Raw genomic sequence first — 25898 nt, forward strand, 5'->3', positions numbered from 1 at the left:
CCTGTGTAAGATTGCAAGAATGTCAGCAATCTCATTTTAGTATTTACCTCAAAGCACTGCTGCGCCTAAGTATGGCAGACTCTTAGTATTGTCAACAAACTCAATTTGACACATCCGACCAAAACAAAATCAGCTTCACTTTCGGTGTACCTACGAGCTCCCCCCCGCCAGACATTAATGTAACGCTATCCAAAGCAACTGATTTTGTCTTGATATGCTTGTTTCTTTCTTCCCAAAACAATAATTTCAACATTAAAATCTTTAAAAATGCATCTACTACTATACTATACTGGCATTACCACACATCGTTCTATCTATGAATCTATGCAACCCATCACCAAAATAGTGTCATTGTGTTACTTATGGATGGTTGATTATATATATATGATTATAGTAAAAATAAATAAACCCCCTTTTTGACTCTGTCCTCATTTAAAATGACAGAATCTATGAATATACAAACTGTGTTCAAGATGTCTCCTACTGCACTGTAAAGTCCATTCTGCACTGGAGGCTTCAAGTTTCTATATCACACTTGTATAAATTGCATACTGGACCAGGATTGATTTCCAAACCAACCCATGCTTGTAGGCCCCACCCCTAAAATCTGATTTTTTTTCTGAGCACAGAGAAACTTTCTACTTCCAACAGATGAATGTGAAAACATCTTTCTAGTGTCAAGCTCTGCACATACATCATTCTGCTCGGTGAAGCTCAAACATTCAACTGGAGGAACAAGAAGAAAAACATATTTTTAAGTCGAGGGGGATTTTTAAAGTTCTGAGAGATGATACACTGTTCCTGTGAAAACCATAGGCAAACGCAAAGCAAAATTCTCCTACTTGTTATGTTACATAAGACATTTAAAATCCTGTTCAAAAATGCACTGTCACAAAGCTAAAAACATTTTCTTCTTCTTAGCTCATGAAAAGTTGTCGATTGTAATGGATGTCTTTATTAGGGAGCCTCTGTGTCTGACACTTTACTTCACTCTTACTCAGTATGACAACCATTACTGTGATCCCTCATATCCCGGAGAAAATGTGTTTTCCTTTTTTTTTACAAAAAAAGTCCTACTGACAACTTGTCTTTTAAATGGAAGAAGACAGCGTGAAACTGCCATTCATCAGTAAAACAGACAACAATATGTTTCTGTTCACACAGATGAGAACAGTCAGCCATCGTCCAGTAGTTACTGCCGCACCACATGGGGAATGTACAAACGGGGTGCATTTGATCAAATAACAAATGCCATACTAATGTCTCTGCAAATGTTAAGCTCCTGGTTGCTTTTTGGCATCAGGCGCACACTGTGATTACTATCAGCACCGTGTCTGCAGTGAATCCCACAACAGACGAGCCCACATGCTAAACGCTGGCCCGTGCGCTCCCCCTGGAGACTCCAAAAGCAGACTTAAGTCAAGATTGACTTTCTATGACCTTGTTATCTTTATTTGGCAGTATCAGATTGCAACTACTGGTCCGCCAGCCCCATCCACCACATGTCGAGGGAGTGAAACAGCGATTCACACACTAGAGGAGAAATATGGTCCGCTATCACGCACAGCAGCTACTTGGAAAAAGCCCAGAAAGCCTCTCTCCTGCTCGAGGTTTCTTCTCTCACTCACCCCCACTCCATCTCTCTCTTCCCCCTTCTGTCGTTCTCAGTCAGTCACTAGACATTTATGCTGGGGGAGAATTATTATTTTTCCGTCTCATGGTCTACACAAAAAAAAGGGAAAAAGGCATCTCCCACCTGGTCCGTCTCACTCATTTATTCTTGACTCTATTCCTGCCCCCTCTTCTCTCTCCGTTTGTATTTAACTCCCCTCCACTTTCTCTGCCTCTTCTTTCTTCCTCATTCCTTCCCGTCTTTCTGTCTCCCTCTGGTTCTCATGGCTCTGTGTGTGTGTGTGTGTGTGTGTAGGCTGCACTGCTGGCGGTGCAGAATTAGTAGGTGAAGCTGAAAACGGATTAAGGAGCCAGAATCCAAGGAGTTCACTAATGGGAGGGCTGGCTTGGCTGCCTGCTGCTTCTGTCCATCAGCTGAGGCCAATTATCTGAAGGGGCCACATCTGGCCTGGTCTGGCCTGGCTTGGCCTTGTAGAAAGGGCTGTCTGGTCACTTAAAACTCCCCCTATTCCTCAACAGACTACAGATGATGGTGGCCTAGCAGTTACAGAGGCATGTGGGGCTGAAACAATAAGTCAGTTAATCTATTAGTTGATTAATTAACAACCATTTTGATAACCTTTATAAATCAAGAAACAATTCCAAGCATTCATTGGTTCCATCTTCTTAGATGTGAGGCTCTAACCAATTGTGATGGGCATTTTTTTTTTTTTTTTACAATTTTCTGACATTTTTTAAACTAAACAAGAATCAACAACGACAGATTAGTTGGCAAATGAAAATAATTGTCCCTTGAAACCCTAGACGTGAAAGCTTGAAATGAAAAAGTCAGCAGTACAGATACAGATCCAGTATTTTCAATTATTTTGCCTCAATAAAAGTCTTGCTTTTTGGACCTTTAGATGAGAAGACCACTCTCATATCTGTCTGGTAAAGGCTACATCCAGCAGCCAAGTTTGAGATGAGTTGTTAGCAGTTCCTCCAAAGAGAGATTTCCCCTCTAAACCACTCAGATGGTTTCACTTGGTTTTTTCTTCTTTTCTGCCCCTTTAATCATCTTACAACCCCTCAGATGTATCTTGTGACCCTCTGGAGGTGGTTTGACCCCTAGGTTGGGAACCCATGGACTAAACTACAGAGCAGTACAGTATATGAAGTAGCTATAAAAATCAATTATCTGTCAGACTATTTTTCTGCAGAACAACTTTTACTTTTGATACTTTAAGTGAATGCAAGACTTTTACATTCAATGGAGTATTTATAGATTTTTGTTTTGGCACTTTTACTCAAGTAAAGGATTTGAGGACTTCCTCTATTACTGCTGACATGGTTCCTATACACATGACACAAGCATCAAGGAGGAACTGCTGCAGATGAAGGTGTAGTCATGCTGGTGTGAGACAATACAAATGAGAAACACACAATACATACAGAGGGAAGGTGGTTTGTGTCAGATACATTAAAAAGGTTTGAAATGTCTCGTATTGTTTCCAGCCTTGCATTTGTCTTCCTGCACAAAAAGCCACATAGGTCAGTGTTTTGTGCAATATACTCAACAGATGCAACATTTCTGTAATTTTGGTCAGAACTTCACTATACAGATGAATGAACATGGGGCTAAGTGCTCCCAAATCATATTTGCAATATGATATATGTCTAACTTTGAGCATGTGCTTTAGGCTCACCAACATGTGTGTGGGCCTGGATGGCCTTCACTGTAAAAAAGGCGAAACAATGCGAAAATTTGACAAATTATTTAATCTAATGTAAATGCAGCCGGTCTATAGCCCATATGATTCAAGTTACCATGTTAGTTGAAGCATAAAAGAAAAGGGAAAACTGAACTTTAGAAGCAACATCGAAAGTGTAGATAATGTACAGCGTTCTATAGGTTTGCTTTTCAACCTGGTCCGTCCAAATGAGAAGTAATTTGAAAAGCATGAATACCTATAGAAACCATGTGTAACATTGACAGTGAACATTACAGACACAGTCTTCCAACCAACTCAATCTGTAATGCTTTACACCAAAACATGCCAAAGAAAGGTGGGTTTTTGTTATTTAAATCGGTAGCTGCACCTTTGGCTGAGACGTTTGTTTTATTAAAACAAGTGCAATAATTTTTATTTAGAATTGGAGCGTTTTTATCTGTGGCCTGTTTAATTCATCAAAATGAGAATAAGAAACCAGAAAGGCCATTTAATTTAGCAGGAACGCAATATGCATTCATTGTAATGACCTTAGCTGCTCAGTATAATTGCTGTTTCCTATAAGTGTGCTCCTAATTGCAGTGGAGGCCCCCCCCCCCCCACAAAGTGGACTGTCAGATTACCATCCCGCCACAGGTAACACTGTGCTTTAACTAGAAAAAGTCACTGCTATGCATCCTCAGCTACAGAAAAAGATAGGTTGGCAGAATGAGAACACTACTACTGATCTGGCTTTTATTGCACTCTTTTCTTTTTGCTGATCTTCTCCTGATGGCGATCCAGTCGGAAAACACAGCAGACCTATCTGACTCATCCCTTACCAAACCGTAAATCAAACAAATCCCCTTCCTACTGACTTTGACCCTTTCTTCATTTTGCTCCACTCTCCAGGGCCAACGGGAGAACATGTGGTCTGGTGGAGGACTGACAGGGAAAAGTATCTTCTGGATCGTTGGCAAGTACCGGACAGAGCGCTGCAGAGCAATTACACTCCATTCTAATTCCATGTGTGAAAATAAACACTGCTGAAAACTAGAAAACCACACAGTGACACACACAATGAAATTAAATCTGCCAGAATCAGTTAGAGAGGGAATTCTGAATCTAAACCACAAAGCAAAGATTTTGACAAAGCCTTACAAATTTAATTTTATTCAAGCGTCGGTGCAGGGCTCCATTATTATAAATCAATTATAGACAGTTTCACAAAATCAAAGATTTATTCTTACAGAAGGTTTATACAAAATGTGCTGCAAACAAAATACAAACATCAAAATAGAATATCTTTCACAGATTTTAATTTATAAGAGATGAATCAACAGGAGACACTAAATAATTTTTTTGGGGAAAAAGCAAGACTTTCAGATTAGAGACGAAAACATTACATTGAAAGTGCAATTTTGTCGATAAACTTGGCCATTTTGATATCCCGTTTTGACAGTCCACCACAGTCATGTGTAGTCAATGTAATCTGGACCTGTGAGGACACACAATAACAAGTCAAGCAAAAGAAAGGATACTTAAGATAATTAGCGCTGTAATCATTGTTTAACTAGAAAATAAATCTATCTAGGATATCTTTTTAAAGGTAAACCACATGTTAATTAATATAGTAATGGATTATGTTGAAGTGGTGGTTTCTATGTACTTTTTAAAGGACCATTGTGTAGGGTTTAGTGGCATCTACCAGTCCAGTAGCAGATCGCGACTCTATTGCTTCCCCCTTCCCTTCCAAGCACAAAAGAGAAACCTCGCTGGCAACAAAATCTGCAAAAAACACGGACGAGCCAGTTTGGTGTGTCCGTTCTGGGCTACTACAAACATGGCGGTAAAATATGACTCCATGTAGACATAAACTGCTTATTCTAATGTCCTAAATGTTACACACTGGACCTTTAAACCTTGATCCACAGCGAGTGACAGATATTCTCATGGTATTTGTTAACTGTGATAAATACAGTGTCTAACTCCGAGCCCAGCATGCTGCATTCAGAGTACTTGAAATTTTGAGGGGGAACCTTTTCGGCTCCACCCACTGAGGTTATTCCCAGCTCTGGCCCGGAAAAAAATGTTTGTAAACTCACATCTTTATATCGAGGGCCAAGAAAACAGAACAGAGCATGAATGAATATTAATAGAACATTAGCAGTAGCTCAGTATACATCATCTATTTTGTCGAGGCTGAACCTCAGTCAGAGTGGGATTTATGTGTAAGTGTCTGGTGGAAAGTGCTGTGGGGGCCCAGAGACCTGTAGCACCATTCTACAGCCACTTTAATAAAGAGTGGATTAGGAGCAGCATTCCTGTCAGAGCGGCCCGGTCCACCACACAGTAACTCAGTGGCTACAGCCTAATGCTGAGAGATTTTCAGGGACTGGGTTTGTCATATCAACCACTACTTTATTTCTGAGGGAGAGAAAGTGAGAGTGTGTGTGAGTGTTGGGGTTGTGGGGGCTTGGTGGAGGAGAGGTGGAGATATTTGCAGAGCTTTTCACAAGAAAAACGATGGGATTACAGTGTGAAGCTACTGCGTTTTTTTTTTTGTCGTTCTGACTAACGGAGTGTGTTTCAGGCTTTGAGTGGAGAGCTCAGAACCAGCGAGGATTGTTTGACATGAAAAAAATCGGACTTTATCCAGGGTTGATTGATCTCGATGTGTCTGTAATGTGTTATAAACCAACCTCAGCATTGTTAATATGGCAGTAACTCAAACACATAGCCATGATAACACTCTTTGATTCTACACGCAGTGATTTCTGTAATGGATACTAAACAAATGCAGCGATGTAAGTGACTCCTCAATCACTATTACAAATTATGATTTGGGCCATAATGTAGAGAAAGTTATTACCTTATTATAAACATTGAACCATTCTGGGTGATGGTTCATCTTCTCTGCCTGCAGAGCCACCCGTGACATAAAGCCAAATGCCTGGATAGAAAGAAACAATCAACTGTCAATCAAAAACTATTCAGGAAATATTCAGAAAAACTATTCAGGAAATAGATTTTTATATATATATATATATATGTTTGGATTATAGGAAAATCCTGCATATATATATAATCCTGCATTTTCCTATAATCCAAACTCAAACATAGGACCCCCCAGAAGCGGTGTGTGAATCTTTAGAGACCCTGCCCTCTGCCTTGTTGTGTGCGGGACGTTTGGGTCGGAGGTTGGGACCCAGGTTACAACGCTGTCTTCATCTATCCCTCTTCTTTGATCCCTGTCTGTGTCATGAATGCATTATGAGCTGCAGGTCTGTGTGTCAGTCTCTGTTTGACCGAGGGCACACATTATACATATATACATTATATTATACATATTTTATATTATTATTAGCTTTAACGTTTTCCAATATTGCCAATCATTCTTTTATACACCAGCCTCCACTTGAAGGGGAGTTATAGTTGTTGACAAGTGCATTAATTAATGCTCATATCTGCCTACAACTGTATTGCATGTGTTCATTTATTAAATTATTATAAACTCTATATAAATGCTAAATAGAATAGACTTAAGTAAAGTGACACCACAGAAAGGCTGACCTGGAGCACAGATAGTTTCAAAAGACAACAGATTATATTTGCAGTTTAAAGTGACTGCTTTGAATTTCAGCTGCAAGAAGAAAGCTGACATTCTCCAGGAATATAATATAAAGCGCTATTGTTCTACTAGACACATTAAATGCTAAATACAACAGGACAGAGGGAAAGATGAGCTCAGCTTCAGAACGTATATAGCTGAAATTTATTATTGCAAAAACGTTTAACATTGGAGAACAACCTGGCCAGTGGCCCCCAGGTAACTGATGATAAAAATGAAATTCATAAAAAGTAGACATACAATATAAATGTAATTATTTAGTATTTAAATACACAAAAAACTGAACTTGTTCTAATAAGGACAAAATCTATTAATCGATAATTATTTGATCTGTACAATGGTAGAAAATGATGAAAAACAGCAATCACAATGTCCCAAATTCCAGGTGTCTTCAAATGTCTTATTTTGTCCAAAAAACAGGCCAAAAGCCAAAGATATTAACTTTACAATCAGAACACGAAAGAAAGAACGAAAAGAAGCTGGAACCAAAACATGATTAATTGATTATCAAAATAGTTGGCTATTAATTTCCTGAGTGAGTGACTGATCGAGAAATCGACTTTTTGTTGCAGCTGTAAAAAGAAAGTTAAACATGTAGCGGCAGACACATAAAGCACAAGGAGCAATGCTGCCATCTGAGGCAAAGAGAAGCACAAGACGGCATCTCTGTGCATGTAGAAAACCCTCATGAAGGCATGTATGTGCTTATCTTCCACACCCATGTAAGGAGCAGACAGCATGCAGGCACACACTCAGAAAAATACACACTCTTCATATTTCGAGTTTGGCATGTGGCTCTCTCCAATCACAGGCCATCCAGGGAGTGATTATGGTTATTCTAATTATCTACAAAGAGGAGAGTGAAATCCCTCGTCATGCCCACTGTGAAGAGGGAAAAAAAAAAATCAGGTAGACCTATTTCAGAGCAATTTCCCACTGCAATCTCAATTAAGCCCCTAAATACTTCCTCCCTGCCTAATTAAATCAACTGAAACGCCATTGTTTACAGGCCATGGCTGCGGCCCCGTCCACCACCTGACATGACGAAACAGAATTACTCTCGCAGAAGAAATTGCGTTTATCCTTTATAGTGCGTTGTAACCAATTTCTGAGACGCCCTGTTCGGTGCTCGTGCTGCACGACACGTGTAACACGATCGGCAGCTTGATCAAATTGGTTATCAAGGAAACCGTCTCCTGATCAATTTAAGTAATTGGCATATTCCTGCAACTTGACCCCACTGGCACCAATTTGGAGACCGAGGCGGTCTGCTTTTTCTCAGTTCTCATTGGCTCTAATGGAGATGGTTAAGCAGCCTGTCATGTCAGGTGTTGTCCAAACATCTCCTCTCTCTCAGGGCCGAGCTCCAGCTAATCTGCAGCTGAGGAACATTGAGTGACAGGTAAAAGGATTCTGTGTGAACACTTAAAGGTTCCTGCACATTGTCCCGTTTCAAAACACCATGTTCTTTCTAAAACTCACTTTCCAGCCTGGTCTCTGTTATGGAACAAAAACTCATCCCTTGGCATTTCAAGACACTCCCGATTGGCCAAACTTGGGCTAAGAATATGAGTGAAGACAGTATTTTACACTAACATTTAAAATCAGTCATTTTCATCTTTTTATTTTTGCAACCATAATTGGTACCAGACGCTCGTTCGTCGCTGTGGTGCATCTGCACTCTCTGGACCTTTCAGCTGCAGATGCTAATGATGCTTGTTTAAATAAAAAAGTATTATGATTACACTATTCTGTGTCCATTTGAAAAGTTAAGTGTTTGTGTTAATAACAAGCTAACATAATTGGAATGACAGATAATTCTATAGCTGTTTCCACTGTCACATGCAGAGGGTGCTCTGTGTCACAGATTACTTAATGCTAGAGCCAGACAGATATTAACCTATTTTTACTATTTACAGACATACAGTGTCTATATTTGCATATATGTTGGCTGATAAATAACAGTTGTTAACTGCGTTACAGAAAGATATATTTAATTTAATCTAGAAACAGTCTCACCAAGTTTATTTTTCAACTGTAGAACATCCCGTTCAGTATATGTCGCAATTTAATACCCACATTTAAGGATTCCTTATCAAAACTGTTTGGTTATGTTGTTACGTGTTTATGTTAAGAAATGAATATCAGATAATACATCGTGATCAGAGTTATTTTTATCGAAAAAATATCAGTATCAGCCTCAGAAATCCAAAATCAGTCGAGCTTTACTTAATGCCAGTTTAATTTCTTGGCTGAATTTGAGGCTTGTGGTCAGCAGTCCAAATGCCGTATGCTGATTATGGCCGGGCTACATAACTGTAAGAAAATAGGGTTGCATTTTACTGGAATAGTTTCATATTTATTCCCGCTGGAGTGTTTTCAGGCTCCTGGCCTGGATCAGTGAATAATGGGTGTACTTCCCCCTTTAATACAGGGAGGATCCCTTTTAACACTACATGTCTGCCAACTGGGTCACACCCATTTAAAGCAACATTATCACAATAAAACAATTGTAGATTCAGTGACATTACAACGGGTTTCCAACTGCAAACATCTGCAGTCACATATGTATGATACGTTTCCACAGATTTCCAAACTTGGCAGAAGGAGGGACTTCTAGGCTGGACCAATAATTGGTCACTTCAATTCAGTTTTAATTCAAGAAGTATATTTTTCTTCCAAAGTCAGCTCATGGCATGATAAAGTTCACCAAGGATTAAGAACAAATGCTGTATTAGTATCCAAATAAGTGTGTTTTTTATTTGCATTTTGAATCAATTGAGTTGACAGTGAACCAACCCCAACCAGAGCTTATGCTCATTATCCAAACTTCAAAGTGCTGTACAATATGTGGCCGCGCTGGGCTTTTATCAAGAGAAGTATCACACTTCCTGAAAAATTACGTGTCTCTGTATAGACGTCATTGATGTGCAAACGAACCACAGCGCAAAATGCAACTTGGAGGAAAGCAGAATGTGAAACAGAAGATGACAAGTTCAGCCTGTGTGCAACATGAACCCTCGGGAAAGACTCATGTCCCAGGAAAAATAAAGAGAGAAAAAAGCAAGAATAGTAGTAATCTCCCACTAGAAATGAATTGGAGTTGAATATTCAAAAAAACCTGAAAGCCTGAAAAGGCCTGAAAAATCGTGCCCTACATCGGCCTTCTCTCACAGGTGGTGGTCCCTCGGGGGCAGTAAGGAGAGTAGCGGGACACAATACTGGTGAAGTGGCGGTGCTACGCCTGTCTGTCACCTGCAGGTCAACTCAACGCCCTCCACTTGGGCCAAACAAGAAAATAAAACCAACCCTCAACTCGCAGCTGAGGTCTTATGTCAACAGAGGTCAAGGACTCTCCCTCTCAAAGTGCTTTGTTTACCCCATTTGTATTGTACGGGCCACACTTCTCGAGCCAACAGGTCAGCCAGCCAGTCGACTATCCATCCATTCAGCCAGCCAGCCGTTCTCTCCAACTGGCCCAACAAGCTGTAGCTGTCAGAGTCAGATAATTTGACATGATATTATGCAGGCCCCCATCTCAAATAATCAGAAACACCCGACAGCAGACCCCCGCTATGCCCCTTTCCCCACGTACCCGCTTTTGAGGAGCCGACTGGGTGCTATTACGGCATGATTGTCATACAACACTGGATGAGACAATTTGACGTCGGAGCAGAGTGGTGTTCTCTCTCTCATTGCGGCCGTGGGCTGAAATACAGGACTCAGTTTCAAACACATGTGTCTGTTATTTACAGATCGGTTTTCCACCGCTGCGCGGTCCAGGGGCTTAGAAACGCCTGCTCTGTCTTGCCAGGACTAAGTGCATGCAGATTGTGCCTACTCTTCACTAGCCTCTGACAGACACACACATGCACACTGATGCATGTACGAATGCACACATGCAAACGTCCTCAGCATACACACAAGTATGTGCCGACACACACATGAAGACAAGCCGCTCTCCTCCATTACACACCACCACGACTACCCGATGATTACCCTGCGAGCCCCATCATCACCCGCGTCAGCGTCAGCCCCCTGGAAAACCTTCGCTACTCCGCAGTGAAAGGCAAGAACGCTGTGAATTGCACGGTGGTGGTGGCGGTGATGATGATGATGATGATGACCACACCTCTTATGTCTCATTTCTCTTCTTTCCCAAACAGCTCTTCACGGGCTTCCAGCTGGCCGGACTAGGCTACCCGCTAAGTTGACATGTAAAATATTGAATAATTACGATGCAAAGCTGCCAAGCGCTGAAGTTCTTTCATGTAGTAGAGAGTGCTCTACTGGGCATTTGTAACATCATAATCTTCTCAAGTTAAAGTTGAGAAACACAGTAAGGAGCTAGATACTCTTACAAAGGTGATGCACGCTGTGAACACTCATTAAGTGACTAATATCCTGTGTAACACACAAGTCAGCTCCTATTTATGTAAAGAGTGTCATGTAATGCTCAAGCATGGTGTTAAGGCCAACTTATGCAAACCCCCTCATTAACTGCAGGGTTACCAGCAAGGGCTTAAAAAGACATTGGGCTCGTGAAAAGACAGCAGACGTCAGGGCCATCTTAGCTTACCCAAGGACTGATAGCCAGATTATCTAACCACCTCCGCTTGGGCGCCACACCTCGCCGGTTCCCTCCAGCCATTTTTCGCAAAACGAGATGAATGCAGGACGCCTCCAGTTCCCAGGGAAGGTTCCATTTTGGAGACGGAGGTGGGAACTGAACACCGCTGAGCCGATTAACCGGCCTCTGACTCTGAGTAAGAGATATGGTGTGAGCGCTTGTGTAGGGTGATTATGTATATGTGTGTGTAAATACTAAGGCTTAGATAGGGAGTTTTTAAGGCTGATGGACTGATTATTAAACTTTTTTTTTTTTTTTGACCAATTCAAAAAATGTTTGTGCCAGAAAACGACCACTTTTCTGTGTTTCCGCCAGAATTGTACTTTTGTCAGTGGAACAGCCGCTGAATCAGATTATCCACAGCACCAAAACTGTTCAAATTAATTGAATTGGGGCTGATTATTTCCAATACTGACAGATCTATCCATTTGTTTTTCAAGTAATAATTTAATTTGTATTCAGCATATTTTTTTTTAGAATAATGTGACACAAAGAATAACATGCTAATCATAGTATTTTTTTAGTTTTAACCAACAAATGTTTATTAATTTTACTAATAAATAATTGACCAAAAGGGTAACAGTTGAGCAAAATTCTAAGTATGTGTCAATGGACAAACACTCAAAATACTAAAAAATAAATACTTGTAATTAGTTGTGCATAGAAACCAATTGAATTGTTAACGTTGTAACTGTATGTCACAAGAGAATTGAATTTATAGATACGGGACACCAACAAGCCTATATCAAGGACAAGCGGCCATTGTCAGCAAAATAATTCAACAGTCTAACCCTTGTGCATGTTCTCTCTGAGAGTATGTGTGTGTGTGTGTGTGAAGCAGGAGGGGGATGGCTCTGAGAGTTTGGTTTACCCAGGGGCTCAGTTTTAGTTGTAGGACAACTTATTCAACACAAGCAGAGCAAGGCCCGTAACGAGAGGCAGAGGCTTGAAGGAGATTTGGTGGAGAGGGAGCCCCTGACTGAATATAAAAAGGGGGATCAGCCTGTGAGAGTGGAGCGGAGGGAGAAGAGGGAGCTGTCGGCACACAGCGCCGCTCTCCTCAGTCTACAAAATTGGAACTTAAGTCCAGAAGCTGCATAGACACTGCAGCTTTTTTCCGGTGCTTGTAATGCAGTTATTGTCTGTGGTGAACCGCAACTTTGGCATGTTGTTTGTCTCAAGTTTGTGTCCTATTCTTTTTTTTATTTTTGTTGCCTTCTTTTTTTGCATGGACATGCTGTAAATTTACATGTATATTTTGCCATTTCATTATTTCAGCAAACATTATGACACGGAACAGCTTTCTAATATGACCTCAAGACAGTCTATAAAACAGCTTTGTGGCGTTTTACTGCATCACAGCAACTGTCTGTCTCATTTATGTGCTCATTTTAAGGGTGGAACATGGCCAACAAACACACCTCCCTGTCCATTACATATCTGGAGACCTGATTGCTGACCCTTTCATACTCTTTTTCAATATGCTGAAAGTTGGCGATTGAATTAATAGTTCACAAGTAATCGATTGATCGACTATTTGTTCTGTTCTCATTAGAGACGGGGTTCCCTTACTGTTTAATTTGCGCTACCTCTCCTAAATTAACTAGGTGAACTTTGTTGTATCCTAAGTAATTTCCCAAATAGGGCTAAAACTACCATTTCATTATCTAATAATCGCTTGATCATTTTGTTTTTTAAAGTCGTTGTTTTGTCTGAAACCCAAATACCCAATATTCAGAACATGATTTTCAATTTGAACAGCAAATCCTCATGTTTGGCATTTTTTCAAAACACTTTATTGTCGCTAACCCATTTTTTGGTCAATCGACTACCTGATTAACACGCTAAAAATTTCATCTGTAATTGTCTCTAAAATTTAATGAACTCCGATGGACATCCTTCATTTGCCTTTCCGATGTTTAATGAACTCTGGACTCAGACATTTACCTGGTTAAAGTTTTCTCCCTCTATATTAGGGAGGGGCTTGTTCACTTTGCAGGAGAGACTCAAGATAATAACCAGCCATTTTTCCATCCTCCATACAGCATATGAGGGATTTTTTCCCATAACTGTATGACTGAATATTTGTGGGGAAGGATGGAATGCCATCGTTGTCAACTTCAGCTAACATAACACAACAGTTGAGCATGCACAGCCCACTTCTCCTATACAAACTGCATCTTAAGGCTACCCATTTCACTTGTGTCGCATGAATGTTTCCACTTCATCCACTGAAATGTAAAGCAGATGGTCATCTGTAAACATACACAACATAATGCTCGACGCGTAAACAATATCAGTGACTGCAACTTAAAAACAAGCACAGTTCCAACTAAAATTTACAGTATTAAAGACACACACACACACACACACACACAGATGTTTCCACATATGATTGCAGGGATTCTCACTGACCAAAGGGACTCCAGAGAGAGGATTTCACCTCTCAAACCTGATTAAATATTACCAGAGTTGATGAGGAAAATAATTCACAGTTACTTCTCAGACCACTGCCACTAACAACTCAAAGTAGCCACATTGCCGCAGATAAATTACCCAGCTGGTCACAGCAGCATCATAACACTTTCCACTTGCTGTAATCAAAGAAAAAATAAAGTCAAAAAAGCAAATCCAGCTGTCATCTTCTTTTTTAGTTCATTTGCAGCCATGAGTGGATCTGTGCCTCATGTATTCACCTCCACTTCGGCAGATTTACACAGTCATAGACACACCTCTACCACCCTCTACAGACCACAAGAGGAAGTGTTTCAACTCACAGAGAAGGGATTTGTTATTCTCATTATAAACTCTTGGGGATCTGATTTCCTCAAGCCCATCACTCGCAGATAAGTGGCGAATGGAAATCAGCCAGCATGTCGCTCCTCATCTCCATTCCCCTCTGGTAAAAGCCCTTTAAGAACAGCCATGAAAAACGAGCTAGAGACTTTGTGAAAATGCATCAGAGAATTGGGGAGGTGGTGTGGCGGGAGAGAAAATAAAAGAGGGTGAAAAAGAAGGACAGAGGGAGACAGACGGAGCGAGTTGCCAGCATGTAAAATTGGAACAACATGAGCTCATTCCCCAATAACATGGGGCACAGAATGGGAATGAGAGACAGACAAAGACAGAGAGAGACGGAGATGGGGAAAGGACGGTGGCAACGAGGAAGAAAAAAAACAGAAAGCAATGCACATCTACCAGAAGGAATGATGGAGTTGTTAGTGGTTTGTGAACCAGATGAAACATTTTAACCAATTTGATTGTTTGTGAAAGAAATCATTCTGATCGAAACCCCAATTGCTGCCAACTGGGCGCCTGGCGTGTCTCAGAGTAATGCAGCCTGACGTGTCGGGGTAAGAGGAGAGGCTTTAGAGCCAGGAGGAGCAGATGGGGGAGGTCAGTGCTCACCCTACCGACTTCAAACACGGGGAAGTGTAAAAACAGACTATTTTAGGGGCTAAAACAACTAACGACAGGATTAGAGGAAGTCCGCTAAGTGGCCTTGAGATGTTGCAGCTTACTTTGCCCAGTACAGGGCTGAGGCAAAGTAGCTGGCTGCCTTACCAATGCAAAACATTTATATATAACTTTTAGTGTTTCTTTTACCCCCAAGAAGAATTGGTATGAACTGCAATGTAGGTCACAATAAGTGTGATAGTTCTGAGACTTTATCTGACTATTATCTGACCAAACCGCACCTGTCTGGTACAACAAGCCGGTTAAATTAAACACTCCAAGTTGTTTGCAGTACTTTTTGAAGCAGGTCCATTACACAGATGAGGTAGATCTTGAAGAATGCATATATCTGAAGGAACACCTATGATAAAATACACCAACCTCAAGGTTCACTTGGTGTTTTTTTGTCTGGAGCTTTAACAATTGGCTGTACATGAAGGGAAGATCGTAGCACCTGTTTCTGTCACGTGACCTAATTGTGTACTAGGGTCACAATAACACTTAGAGCAAGTTCCATTTTCTACAGCATGGTTGCTGTATACAGTCAAAAGCTCCAAATCTAGTCCTTGAGTGTAGAACATTTTACAGAAACACTATAAATATTGTGCATTCTTAACCTCACCGGATTTAGTGGCATCTAGCAGTGAAGTTGCAGATCACAACTAACTGAACACCGCTCGCAGTGTTATCTCGCAGTGCAATGTTATGCGTGAGAGGTTTTGGCACACAATGAGAAACAGGAATGATCATTATGTTGTGGTGTGAGAAAAAAAAGTTATCGCAGCTGGATTAAAAAAGACTGGGATTACTTTTTGTTGAAATATTGACAGTTAAAACAATCAGATTACTTTGGTCAATGCATGGATACAAAGAATAAATGTGTTATAGAGTTAGCTTTCATATATTATGTCACTAATTAGATATCTAAATTATGTTTTCTGTTGTGATATTTAGTTTAGGAACATGCACAGTATGTGTTACGCAGCTGTATTTTTTGTTTCTTTGAAAATAAATATTAATTACAGGATTTTATATTATGTTGTAGTATTTTTGAACATCATGTAATCTCGTGTGGGATGGGTCTTTTTGATGGTATGACACAGAGATTAAACATTCGCCAATTCTCATTCAAAAATGTTATATTATATTAAATATTCCCAAAAATAAGAGATAAAAAAAGCACTAGTATTGAAAGGAACAGCCCTAGATGTGATAAACCTGCCCATTCTGTTTATCAAGTGCATTAAATTAGCACTTCTTTAAATAAAACACTTCACTATTATTCCTCATCGCAATATAAAGATTCACATACAGTAACACGACTGCAGGTAGGAACAAAGAAAAATCCATGAACCTCATGAAACCAGTGAAAGCAAGGAGGAACCTGCCCCCTGCTACACCTGCAACCAATCAGCGTATATACACAGATGAATTTGTGTGTTTCCGATGGTTAGCGAGATGGCTGTGCGTCTGGCGGTCTGCGTCCTGATCCCCATCAAACAAAACCTCCAGCCAGCTTACAACAGCAGAACACAGAGGCTGACAGATTTCTACAAAAACTAGGGAAAAAAATGAGTTCCATCGCAGACTCTTCCGACCGTCTGGAATAAAACTACAAAGACTGAAGCAGATGTCAGCTGCCTGTGTGTGTGTGTTCTGTCTTTGGTGGTAAACTGAACAAAAACCCATATAAGCACTTGCACATTTGGTACAATATTGTGATCCCAGTGATTATTTATGACTGTTAATCTTAATAATTTGAGTGAACAAAATAAGTTTAGCTACTACTATCCAAATGTTTACTTAACATTTTTTTTTAACGACAGCAGATGTTTTAGTACTGCCAATATGGAAAAAATTCTTATATTACATAGGGAAACTAAAATCAGCCTTACTGTGTGTTCATCTCTGTGCGTGTCTGAAATCATCACAATATAAATCAAATGCAACAAAGCTTCTATTTTAAATGATTACCTGCTATACACTTTGTTACCTGACCTGATTTAATTGTCAGCCTTACCTAAATGTAATCTTAGCCTTTTAACCTCATGTTACAAAAATGTTCTGAACTCAAAGGTCTAACATTGGCACTAACGTATCAAAAGCAAATCGACATAAATACACACACACACCTGATTAAAGGTTTTAAAGTGAAGCTCTTTGAAAATGGCATTGCGGTCCTCCATCTCCACCCAGCCTGTGGCCCTGAGCTCCATCAACAGCTGATCCCGGTCTGCAGGGGAGAGCCAGTGGGCATCTGACGACTGGAGACACACACAAAAGTCAGAATGTGTACAACATAATTTTGTTGTTCTTGTTGTAGTTGGAATAAAACACTTCTTCTCTCAATTAATCTGCTGTGCTGGACTCTATAAGTGGTATTAAATGTGCATTATTTAAACATGTAATCTGTGGTTTTTGTTAGTTGTAAAACAGGGAAGTACATCCTCCAACATCACATCTCTAAAAGTAACTTTTATCTGGAAAATCACATTACTGAAAGTAGTTATTAGTATTTATTTTTATGATTCCTTCTAATCCGAGGTCACTTTAATCTAAACGTACAGATAGTCTTTATTGTCACTGTGGAACCACAAATTTTGAATTTATTTATTCATTCATTGTAGCAGATACCTGAGTGCTTTAGTGCTGCGTCCACAAGGTGGCAGACTAGCACCAGTAATAGAGTACTAACGCTGACCTAATGAAGAACCAAACAAGTCAAGCAGTAGCCACACATAAATTAAATATTACTGTGATTTTCATATATGACTGCATTATCACTGTGCGTGAATTCTCGGTATGTAGCTACATTTTAAAAACCGCACCAAACTTCTTTAACAATTCTTAATCTATTAGATATTGGCTTACTTAGCTGCAAATTCACACTCACAATAATATTAAAGTTACCCTAGTCTGACTTGTTACAGCCCACTCTTCAATTCGGCACCTGAATAATTTACACATCAGAACTTAAGGCCCAAGTATTAAACTTTATGATATCGCAAATGCTCACAGAATGACGAAATATACAGTAACGTTACTCAGTTGTGAGGAAAGAGCACGGCTGTGGTCATGAAGTAGAAATTTTGAGTTTATATTATCTGGTGAGTTATATCCATCAAAGTATATTCGCCGAATTGAAGAAAAGCTCAGGAGCAATTCAAAAATACCACAAATTCAGCTTAAAAAGTGTGTCAGTTTACCTGTAGTCATGTAGACATTTAATTCAAAGTGTTTCAAATGGAGTTTGGCGTACGGTTTTTTTATACGACAAAGACGGCGCGTCTTCCACGGGGCTATCGCCACTTGCTGTTTCTGACCCTACAACTTTGTGTCATTGGATTTCACACACACGTACATGACTCCAGCCTCGTAGATAAGATGCTTATGAGTGCTAATGCTAAAACACTGAGTGTCACTGCAGCACTCACCATTTTAGACGAGTTGTTCCTGGCGGGCGGAGGCAGCAGCAGCCGGATCAGACGGCTGCAGGGCCATGAGCTGCTCGGCCTCAGGCTAAACATTAACCCAGACATTATAGGCGCTTTGTCAGCTGTCCACCTTCACTACTACCAACCTCTTCTGCTCTCTGTTTTCCTCTCCTATCCTCTCACACCTTACCATAGCTGTTCAGTTTACTGCCTGCTTAAAATTCTGTATTATGATAAGAGTCTGGTTATTTAAGTGTTTCATGGGTCTTCCAAACCAGATCCTCCAGTCATAATTATAGAATATATTATATTTCCAGTAGAATATTAATCCTTACAGAGAACACCCATTAAATATACGTTTATATAATATGATTCATTTGAAGAATACCATTTATGTCAACTTAAAAAGGTGAATGAAACTGGTGGATGACCCTCCACTGCAGCTTCCGCTTAATGGGATCCTGTTCTCGCCTCACCTTAATAGAGTCACAGCTTTCTTTGTACTTTGTACTTCAGGATTATGGTTTTTTATAAAAAACAGAAGAGAAGCTACAGAGAAAACAAGAACTCAAGCCCGTAGCTTTGACTTTGCTTAGCCACAAGCACAGAAGTGTAGCTACAAGTCATTATAATCTTTATTATAAATCACAATGGCTCACATAAATTAATTGTTCTCCATCAAAACACTTGAAGCATAACAAATTAGTTAATTAAAAAAAAAAAAAACTAAATCAAATAATTGTTTACACCCTGTGTGTGTTTTCAGTCCTGATGCTCATGCTCTTGACCCGGTATGAGCCAGCGGATGCTGTCTGTCCGCAGGATGGCGTAGATAGTGAAGCCCGTGATGAAGAGGATAGAGAAGACCAGCAGCCAGTCGATGCTCTTCACCGGGACGCTGGGGAGGGGGCCGAGACGGTCTTCATCCATCACCGTTCTGTCTGAGCCGGCGTCAAACCCTGGAACACGTAAACAGCTTATCAGGAAATACAGAAGGCGAGATGAGCAGCGTTGGAATACATATAGATCTAATAGTTCAAAGTGTTAGAGCTGAACTGTTGGATGGCAGCTAATGACCTCTTGTAAACGTGTATTTGTAGAGGACAATAATGCTCTTTAGTGTCACAAGCTAAAAATTATTATTATTATTTATAAAAAAACCCGACATTATTTATTTTATACAAAAGGAATTGATTTTTTTCCTGTCCCAAAAGACACCTGGGGGGTCCTCTCCAGAGCCCCAGACCAAGAATCACTGAATGACAATATAGAAACAAACTCTTGACAACATATATTTTATCTTTGAGGTGTCAGATATTAAAGGTGAGGCAGCAAAAGATTGCTGTAGTACTAAAGTCAACCTTTTCAAATAAATTAGAGACAAATAACAGGAAGCAACTTCCTGCTGTCTCTTCAGTTATTCAGCATTCAGTGTTTTTCAAAACATAAGCAAAGCCCGTACACAGAGGAATGCCTTAACCGCTAAACCTGAGAACAAGAGGTTTTCAAAATCATCATTATTATTATTTCATCAACTGAAACTCAGGTCAAACTGCTTCATTTTGGACTGTTTCTACTCAGTCTGTACCTGTCTGGTTAGCGATGAAGGAGGTGAGTGTCTCCAGTGTTCGGTCAGTGTGGTTGAAGCGAGCCATGGGTTTGGCCCCCTGGAACAGCAGGATGTTGGGCACTGCCACGGTCCCAAACCTCGTGGAGAGGCTGGTAGAAGATGAGACGGGCGAGACACAAAAATGACAAATGTTGGTTCAGTTTCAGATATTTACCTGAGCTCCTGAGCTGGTCTAATAAACAGAAACATTTATCTAAAAACAGAAACATTATGATGTTCAGTTTTGGGTGAGACTCTTTTAAAAAGGGTGTTGATTAAACTTTTTTTGAGGCTGCATTATATTTAAGGATGTTTCGATGTTTTTCAAATATGTTTACATAAGCTACATGTTTATTTTTTTCTTATTTTTTCGTCTACTGGTTGCTAATAAAACTGTAAATTATACTTCTACCAGATAAAGGCCTACCTGAGCCACAGACCACAAAAGGTAGTAAAATCAGAAATCCCTTAATGCCCCTTTGAACTTTCACAGTCAGACGGAAGATACACATTAAGCAAAAAAAGATCATTCACCTGCTGTGCTGCGAGGCATCCAGTGCCAGGAAGTGCATGCTGGGAAAGACTCGGGGCAGGGCGTTGAAGTGAGGTGCCAGACTGGCTGAGAACTGGCACCAGGCTGTGAAGAACAGCACCACGGAGCACTCTGTGCTGTTAGCATTCAGGAACTCCATCAGGTCCTGAGAGAAAGGAGGACGCAGACTGACTGAATCCTCTTCTCTGACATTTTATTTTAGGAATAAAAACATACTGACTCTGTTTTATGTGAATTATCAGCAACAAAGTATGTGGTTAGATTAAAAGTTCTATTGCAGTCCTACAGAAGCTTTTAAGAAAGGATTGCTTAAACGTAAAGGCAAAACTGTGTATTGTGTTCTAAGACCATGTGTCAATTTTCTCTATTCTGATTTCTGTCATTCTTGTTCATATTTTATTTGCAAATGAGTTTAAAAACTCCAGTTTGTTAGTATTTGATATATTGCTTGACAAAGAATACAATTACCTCTGCTGGGGTAGTTGTTATTGCCCATTAAATAGTTTGTGTGTCTTGTCAAAAGCACACCAGCAGACATCAAATACTTACTAACAGAACAAACCAAACTACTACTACAAATGTATGGGTCATTCTACATATATTAGCTTTAACGCGGATATACTGGTATCAGTGTATAAGTCAGCCAGTAGGTAAAAAGTTACTGCAGTACAGAAATGCCCAAAATGTATCGAGGTCATTTAGAAACAGTGTCTCAGTTACACAGTTTGTTAAGCACAGATAACTGAACTGTGAAATGCTCAGGTAACTCATAACTGCTCACAAACTGCGGCCGAGGCTGACTGAGGCAGACTGCAGCTGTGATCGTGACTATAGCCTTGGGGTGACAGTTCTGGCTGATGATTATGCTTATGGTCGTGACACATTAGTTTACAGTGGGTGAAGAGTGTTCTGTCTGTGTGTTTTATTAAAGATAATGTATTCCTGAACTGTGGTGTTTTGGTAACACATCTGTTGATCTGGTAGAAGCACTGTGGGTTCAAAAAAGCAAATAAAATCTCTCTTTCCTCATTCTTAATAGTAGTAAATAGCTACCGTAGCCATGTGTATAGCATCATACACTCAACCACAAATGCAAAAAGACCTTACTTGCTTTTAATGTAAAAAGAAAATCAGAAAATAGCCTTCAGATGTTGAGAGTATTTATATGCAGTATGTACCTGTGAAGCGTTGAGGACCTGCACAGTGAAGTTGTCCATTCCCGTGATGTTCCTCTTATCGCAGTTCACCTTGTACGTCTTGGCGGTCTCTGTGGCGTTCTGCTCCTCAGTTGGCGTGATGTCCGCATGCACTATTTCAAGAGTGACCTGCAGGTAGACATCCGAGGAGAAGTCAACTTCTGCACTCATCACTGTGTTTACTTTAACTGATCTTTTAACTAAGGCTACTTCTATAAAACCAGGACTTCAGAATGAGATCGACATATAAAATCTAAACTAGGGCTGCAACTAACGTATTTCACTAACATTTCTTAACGTTGACGTCTTCATTTAACCAACCAAGAATCAAAGATAATAAATTCAATTTACTATCACATAAGATAAAGAAAAGTAATAAAACCTCACATAGAAGAGGCTGTAATGATTTGTGTTTTTGCTTAAAAAAGGTATTTAAATTAATTGTTTCAGCTCTAATCGAAGCACAGAAAGGCAGCTGTTCTGCAGGATTTCAGCTTCTGAATGTATGTTTTCTTTTTAGGGTAAGATTTATTTATCAGAGGACGTCCAGAGACTTAAAAGTAACCTGCTGTGATGATTCGGAGCTGCTATCCTCCAGTGACAGCCCTACAGCAGACAGAGCAGGGGAACCACACTGGGCGCTGTTCTCATCACAAGGTGGGGAGAAGCCCGACTGGAAGTCTTTCACATTTTTGGGGAAGAGCGACTCGATGTCAGATGGATCGATGGGGGCTTCGGTTCCCATCACAGCATCTGCAATCTCAGCTGTCTTGAACTGCCTCTTGGGCAGAGAGTCCAGGTCCTCTGACTCCACAAACTTGGGGCTGTTCTCCAAGTCGGACACCGCATCGTCGGACAGCGTGAGCTCCAGCGACTCGTCATTCTCTGGAAAATGTCAATTACAGATCAAGATCGGCACATAAGATGTTTCTTTCACGGCTGTCCTTCCTGTTCCTTTTGATGGTGTAAGCCACAGTGCTACAGGTAAGCTTTTCATAATCACTTATTTCTAATGACAGCTCTCGTTTTCTTTGCCATAAGTGGACCGTTATCTCCCACGAAAATTGATGAGTGAGTCAAATCCTTGCGCTTAAGGCACGTTTGGCATTGCTTTGTTCCAGACTTTTAAATCAAACTATCTCCAATTTGTTCAGTGATACGTAATAAATTATTTCTTTATCAGGCTAGAGCAGGTCAATGAGTTGTACAGTGTCTTCAGTTGCCAGTGAATAAGGTACACCAAAATAAAACAAAGGCAGTCTAATAAAGTACAGTTCTAGCTTGCTAATAAAATTAACTCACACAATTTCCTAAACTAACTAATTGGTCTTTCTTACAAGCATTTTGTATTTTATTTTTATGTTATTTACCGTGAGTGCATCACTAGCTTTTAAACTCAATGTTCAATATCAAACTATAACTCGTTTCTGGATGTCTAACTATGAGTGTAACGTTACAACACCTTTATAAACTCACAATAATCAGAATTATTCTGCAGCGAAGAACAAGGGCCCGACGTCTGGTTAAAACGTGAACACAACATTGAGGCAACAAACTAACACTCTTACCCGACATTAGCCGTGTAAAGGCAACGAACAGTAGCAGGTAGCGTTAGTATGAGCTGATAAATAACCTTTAATAAGTGTTAGTTAGTTAGTTCAGTGTTTGGTAGCACTGTTGAGCTCACTGCTGTCAGTCTCTTACCTTGCGCAGCCACAGACGGAAACCTCAAAACATTAGAATGAAACAATATGAATGATAACACAGAAGAGGTGAGAAGTTTGTTCAGAATCCCCGTCATATTTTACAGATATGCACCGGTTATCACGACATGTTTAATGTGAGGCGATGATGTGAGGCTCATAGGACAGAAATGTTTGGAGCTGCGGAGGAAGACAATAAATGCTACACCACCGAATTCTACTTCCTCGACTTTAAACCAGCTTCCGGTCGGACAGATGTGTCTTTTTTATTATTTCTAGTTAAATACTTTATAAAAGTAAAAAAACAAACTAGATAGATGTAAATTACTCTTTCTGTGAATTAACGTTACATCATAAAAACTAATTAATTTTAGTATTGTAATTTTACATAAAAGCTTTTTTACATACATTTAATTTTCTCAGATTTTTTTAACTATAGAATATTGTATTTACTTTCTTCAATAAGCCCTTAATATTACTTAATATTTTTATACACAAAATTCTACATTTACAAAATTACATACTATTAATAATAATCTTTATTTATAAAGCATTTTTAAAACCAACATTACAAAGTGCTCTGAGTCTAGTACAAGTAGTTGCAGTCATAGTAACAGTAGTAGATATACTGGTACTCTCAAACCGCTCCTCTTCCTGGAATGAACCACAGCTTGATAAGCCCTCCCAGATTTATTTTCTAGGCTGTGCAAGGCCTTCCCTGCTCAAGGTCCATTCAGCAGTGACGTTTGTTGTTGTTCCCTCCCCTTTCACAGATCTTCCAGTGTAAAGATGGGCATAAGCACTGTGTATTGTAATCTAAGAGGAGAAACGCCCATACACTGTAGATCAGTCAGTCAACAAGGAAATGAGCACAGCTTTTTTCTGGTAACAGAAAGTGAAACTTACTGACATTCACTGTCGTTTGGAGGAGAAATGGCGCAGCAAGGGATTCAGCTTGATCGAGAAAAACTCAGCTGTTCAATCTGTCTGGATCTTCTAAAGGATCCGGTGACTATTCCCTGTGGCCACAACTACTGCATGAACTGTATTAAAGACTGCTGGAATGAGGAGAATGAGAAGGAGAAAACAAACAGCTGCCCTCAGTGTAGGCAGACCTTCACACCGAGGCCTGTCCTGGTGAAAAACACCATGTTAGCAGAGTTAGCGGAGGACCTGAAGAAAGTAGGAATTCAAGCTGCTTCACCTGATCGTTCCTATGCTGGACCTGAAGATGTGTCCTGTGATGTCTGCACTGGGAGAAAACTGAAAGCCTTCAAGTCCTGTCTGGTCTGTCTGGCCTCTTACTGTGAGAAACACCTCCAGCCTCACTATAATCTACCTCTATTAAAGAAACACAAGCTGGTTGAAGCCACTTCAAAGTTTGAGGAGAATATCTGCTCTCGTCATGATGAGGTGATGAAGATATTCTGCCGTACTGATCAGCAGTGTATCTGTTATCTCTGCTCCATGGATGAACATAAAGGCCACGACACAGTCTCAGCTGCAGCAGAAAGGACTGAGAGGCAGAGAGAGCTCGAGGTGAGTCGACAAAACATCCAGCAGAGAATCCAGGACAGAGAGAAAGATGTGAAGGAGCTTCAACAGCAGGTGGAGGCTATCAATCGCTCTGCTGATAAAGCAGTGGAGGACAGTGAGAAGATCTTCACTCAGCTGATCCGTCTCATGGAGAAAAGAAGCTCTGATGTGAAGCAGCAGGTCAGATCCCAGCAGGAAACTGAAGTGAGTCGAGTCAAAGAGCTTCAGGAGAAGCTGGAGCAGGAGATCACTGAGCTGAAGAGGAAAGACGCTGAGCTGGCGAAGCTCTCACACACTGAGGATCACCTCCATTTCCTAAACAACTACCCCTCGCTGTCACGTCTCAGTGAATATAAAGATTTTCCCAGCATTGATGTCCATCCTCTGCGATGTTTTGAAGAAGTGACAGCGGCTGTGTCAATTGCCAGAGATAAACTGCAGGCTGTTCTGAGTGAGGACAAATGGACAAACGTCTCACTGACAGTGACTGAAGTGGGATGTTTACTGCCACAACCAGAGCCCCAAGACCAAGAGCTGGATTCTTACAATATTCACGGTGAACTCACACTGGATCCAAACACAGCAACACATGCTGTTATTATCTGAGGGGAACAAGAAAAAGTAACAAGCGAGTCAACAACATGGTTTATTCTAGTCACCCAGACAGATTTGGTGAATGGTGGCAGGTCCTGAGTAGAGAGGGTCTGACTGGACGTTGTTACTGGGAGGTGAAGTGGAGCGGGAGAGTTTATGTAGCAGTTGCATACAAGAATATTGGCAGAAAAGGGAACAGAGAGGAATGTGGATTTGGATTTAATGACAAATCTTGG

General features: G+C 40.3%; 3 protein-coding genes across 3 annotated transcripts; 1 reads left to right on the plus strand and 2 right to left on the minus strand.

The window, feature by feature from the left end:
• Positions 1 to 4477: 4477 nt before the first annotated feature.
• On the minus strand, positions 4478 to 18665 carry LOC118332045 (pterin-4-alpha-carbinolamine dehydratase 2-like). Its single transcript, XM_035667175.1, has 4 exons — positions 18472 to 18665; positions 17170 to 17301; positions 6193 to 6273; positions 4478 to 4818 (listed from the first exon to the last, which is right to left on the minus strand). The coding sequence occupies exons 1-4, from the start codon at positions 18574 to 18576 to the stop codon at positions 4723 to 4725; spliced, it is 414 nt and encodes a 137-aa protein (XP_035523068.1). The 5' UTR covers positions 18577 to 18665; the 3' UTR covers positions 4478 to 4722.
• Positions 18666 to 19048: 383 nt separating this feature from the next.
• On the minus strand, positions 19049 to 23744 carry txndc15 (thioredoxin domain containing 15). The gene is made up of 6 exons (XM_035667270.1): positions 23534 to 23744; positions 22395 to 22714; positions 21812 to 21958; positions 20615 to 20778; positions 20060 to 20190; positions 19049 to 19430 (listed from the first exon to the last, which is right to left on the minus strand). The coding sequence occupies exons 1-6, from the start codon at positions 23628 to 23630 to the stop codon at positions 19234 to 19236; spliced, it is 1056 nt and encodes a 351-aa protein (XP_035523163.1). The 5' UTR covers positions 23631 to 23744; the 3' UTR covers positions 19049 to 19233.
• Positions 23745 to 24398: 654 nt separating this feature from the next.
• On the plus strand, positions 24399 to 25892 carry LOC118331286 (E3 ubiquitin/ISG15 ligase TRIM25-like; the record flags this gene model as incomplete). The annotated part of the gene is given in 2 exon segments (XM_035666100.1): positions 24399 to 25668; positions 25671 to 25892. Coding segments are annotated over 2 exon segments (1425 nt in total), but the record flags the coding sequence as incomplete, so codon positions are not given.
• Positions 25893 to 25898: the final 6 nt, after the last annotated feature.

This window comes from Morone saxatilis, unplaced genomic scaffold (assembly GCF_004916995.1).
Source record: "Morone saxatilis isolate NCDOM2014 unplaced genomic scaffold, NCSU_SB_2.0 Contig20, whole genome shotgun sequence".
Classification (NCBI taxonomy): Eukaryota; Metazoa; Chordata; class Actinopteri; family Moronidae; genus Morone; species Morone saxatilis.